Source organism: Tupaia chinensis, unplaced genomic scaffold (genome assembly GCF_000334495.1).
Source record: "Tupaia chinensis unplaced genomic scaffold, TupChi_1.0 Scaffold143596_1, whole genome shotgun sequence".
Classification (NCBI taxonomy): Eukaryota; Metazoa; Chordata; class Mammalia; order Scandentia; family Tupaiidae; genus Tupaia; species Tupaia belangeri.
The window spans coordinates 225,664-227,484 of NW_006203442.1; the positions used below are offsets into that span (position 1 = coordinate 225,664).

The following is a 1,821-nucleotide window of genomic DNA, read 5'->3' on the forward strand; positions in this document are numbered from 1 at the left end:
TGTGCCTCTCGCGAGACCGGCACCAGCAGCCACTGGAACCCTGGCTGGACGGGGGGGAGGGTGAGTGGTCCCAGCAAACAGCACTGAGCGGGGGCGGGGTCTCAGCATTGCTGGGCCCTGTCCAGGTAAAGCTGCACCAGCTGCCTGGCAGCCGTAACCCACCTGCTCCCTGCACTGCCCCTCCAAGCCAACCCCATGGGTGGAGCAGGGCCCTCTTCCAGCAGTGCCCAGGAGGCAGCTGCTCCTCCACGGCACGGGCTGTCCCACTGCTCTGTGTTTTGTTTCGCTTGTTTTGAAAAGAGGTTTTTTGCTATAGGGCACGTGCGCTAGCCAGAAAGACAGAGAGAGACAGAGACAGAAAGCAAGAAATCACCCCCCAGGGGGGATGGCCACGCTGCAATCCCTTCTCCTCCATTCTCCTCTCGGGATCTTAGGCACGCACACACACGCGCCCGGCGTGAGTTTAAGCTGTTGGGTCCGGGACTTGAACCATGTTTGACTAAGTGAGAGTCCAGCGACGTAACCATTACGCCATCTGCTGGTCCCTCCGTTGCTTAGGGACATGGATTCTGAAGGCCTCTAGTGACCTCTGGGGACAAGAAGGCCATGCCTGTGAGCTCTGTGACACACAGCTGCCTCTGCCCACTAGCTCCCAGCCCCAGCCCAGCTCAGCTGGTCCTGCCCAGGCCCCTACCCATTCCCCCTGGAGCTGTGGGCTCAGGCTCCAGCCTCCCAGGCCCGGGACAGCCCCTACGCAGCCAAACACCTGGGCCCTGTTTTATAGGAGGGCTCCGAAGGATGGCCACAGGAGGGATGGTGCAGGGTGACACCCAGGGGGCCCTGTGCCCACGCCACCTTGCTCAGGAGGGCACACTGCTCCTGCTGGCTGCACATCAGCTGTCGCCACCGGAGCCGCAGTTTTCCCATCAGCCACTGCACCTGGCGGATATCCACAGGGCCCTCCACTTCCACGTGGGGTGCAGGCGGGCCAGGACTGGCCAGGGCCTCACACTGGAGAGGGAAGAAAGGTCTGACGCAGAAACTGGGAGGGGGACACAGCAAGAACAAAGGGGGCTTCCAGTGCAGAGCTGCCCCAAGCGCCAAGCAGGGGACTGAAGGACTGGCCCATGCCCAGAGGGCAGGCAGACACCCTCCCCATCTGGCCCTCCCTCGTTCTTACCCACCTCACACACAGGCACCTGGTCACCCAGCTGCACATGGGTCTGGGCCAGCAGCTGCTCGGGCAGGGGCCCTCGGGCCAGGAGCCAGGACAGGGCCAGCAGCAGCTCCCGGCTGCCCTGCGAGCCGTCCTCGGGAATCTGTGCCAGCGCCAGCCTCGGGTAGCCCCGGGAGTGCAGCGCCAACTTCACCCAGTGGGCTCGGGTCTCTGGCATGGGAAACCAGCAGCTTTGGAGCCGCCCAGAGGAGACACCACCTGCCCCTAGAGATGGCGACAGGACCCCCATGCAAAGCCCAGCTCAGGGAGGACAATTAGGGTCAGAGTATCAAGCCTGGATGAGGACGGAAACAGCAGTTTTACGTGAGTGGGCGGGGCTAGTGCGGGCTGGTAGGCGGGGGCCGAGCCTTCCCGGGAGGAGCTTCCAAGAAGGGTGTGGCTTAAGTAGAAGAAGGGCTTTGTGGTGGGCGGGGTCAACGCTGCCCGGAGGGCGGGGTCAGGCCCTTCCGGGGCGGAGCTTTTAAGAGAGAGGATGGAACCCTATCCTTTAAGGCATGGCTCGTGGGAGGGCGGGGCTTACCCAGGGAGACCGGGGCGCCATCCCCATGGGACGGCGGAAGGACGCGGACGCAGCGCTGACCGAG

General features: G+C 63.8%; 2 protein-coding genes across 2 annotated transcripts in view; one reads left to right on the forward strand and one right to left on the reverse strand.

Annotated features, from left to right (window-relative positions):
• Positions 1–1,387, reverse strand: part of TEDC1 (tubulin epsilon and delta complex 1) — a gene marked incomplete at its 5' end in the record, with an annotated part of 7,195 nt that extends 5,808 nt beyond the window's left edge. Inside the window, 2 exon segments of the mRNA XM_006164219.2 lie at positions 856–1,011; positions 1,185–1,387. Of these exon segments, the coding sequence (XP_006164281.2) occupies positions 856–1,011; positions 1,185–1,387 (359 nt within the window).
• Positions 1,388–1,731: 344 nt separating this feature from the next.
• LOC106733354 (basic salivary proline-rich protein 4-like) overlaps positions 1,732–1,821 on the forward strand; it is a 3,148-nt gene continuing 3,058 nt past the window's right edge. Inside the window, exon 1 of the mRNA XM_014582417.1 lies at positions 1,732–1,809. Within this exon, the coding sequence (XP_014437903.1) occupies positions 1,732–1,809 (78 nt within the window). The remainder of the gene's footprint in view (positions 1,810–1,821) is intronic.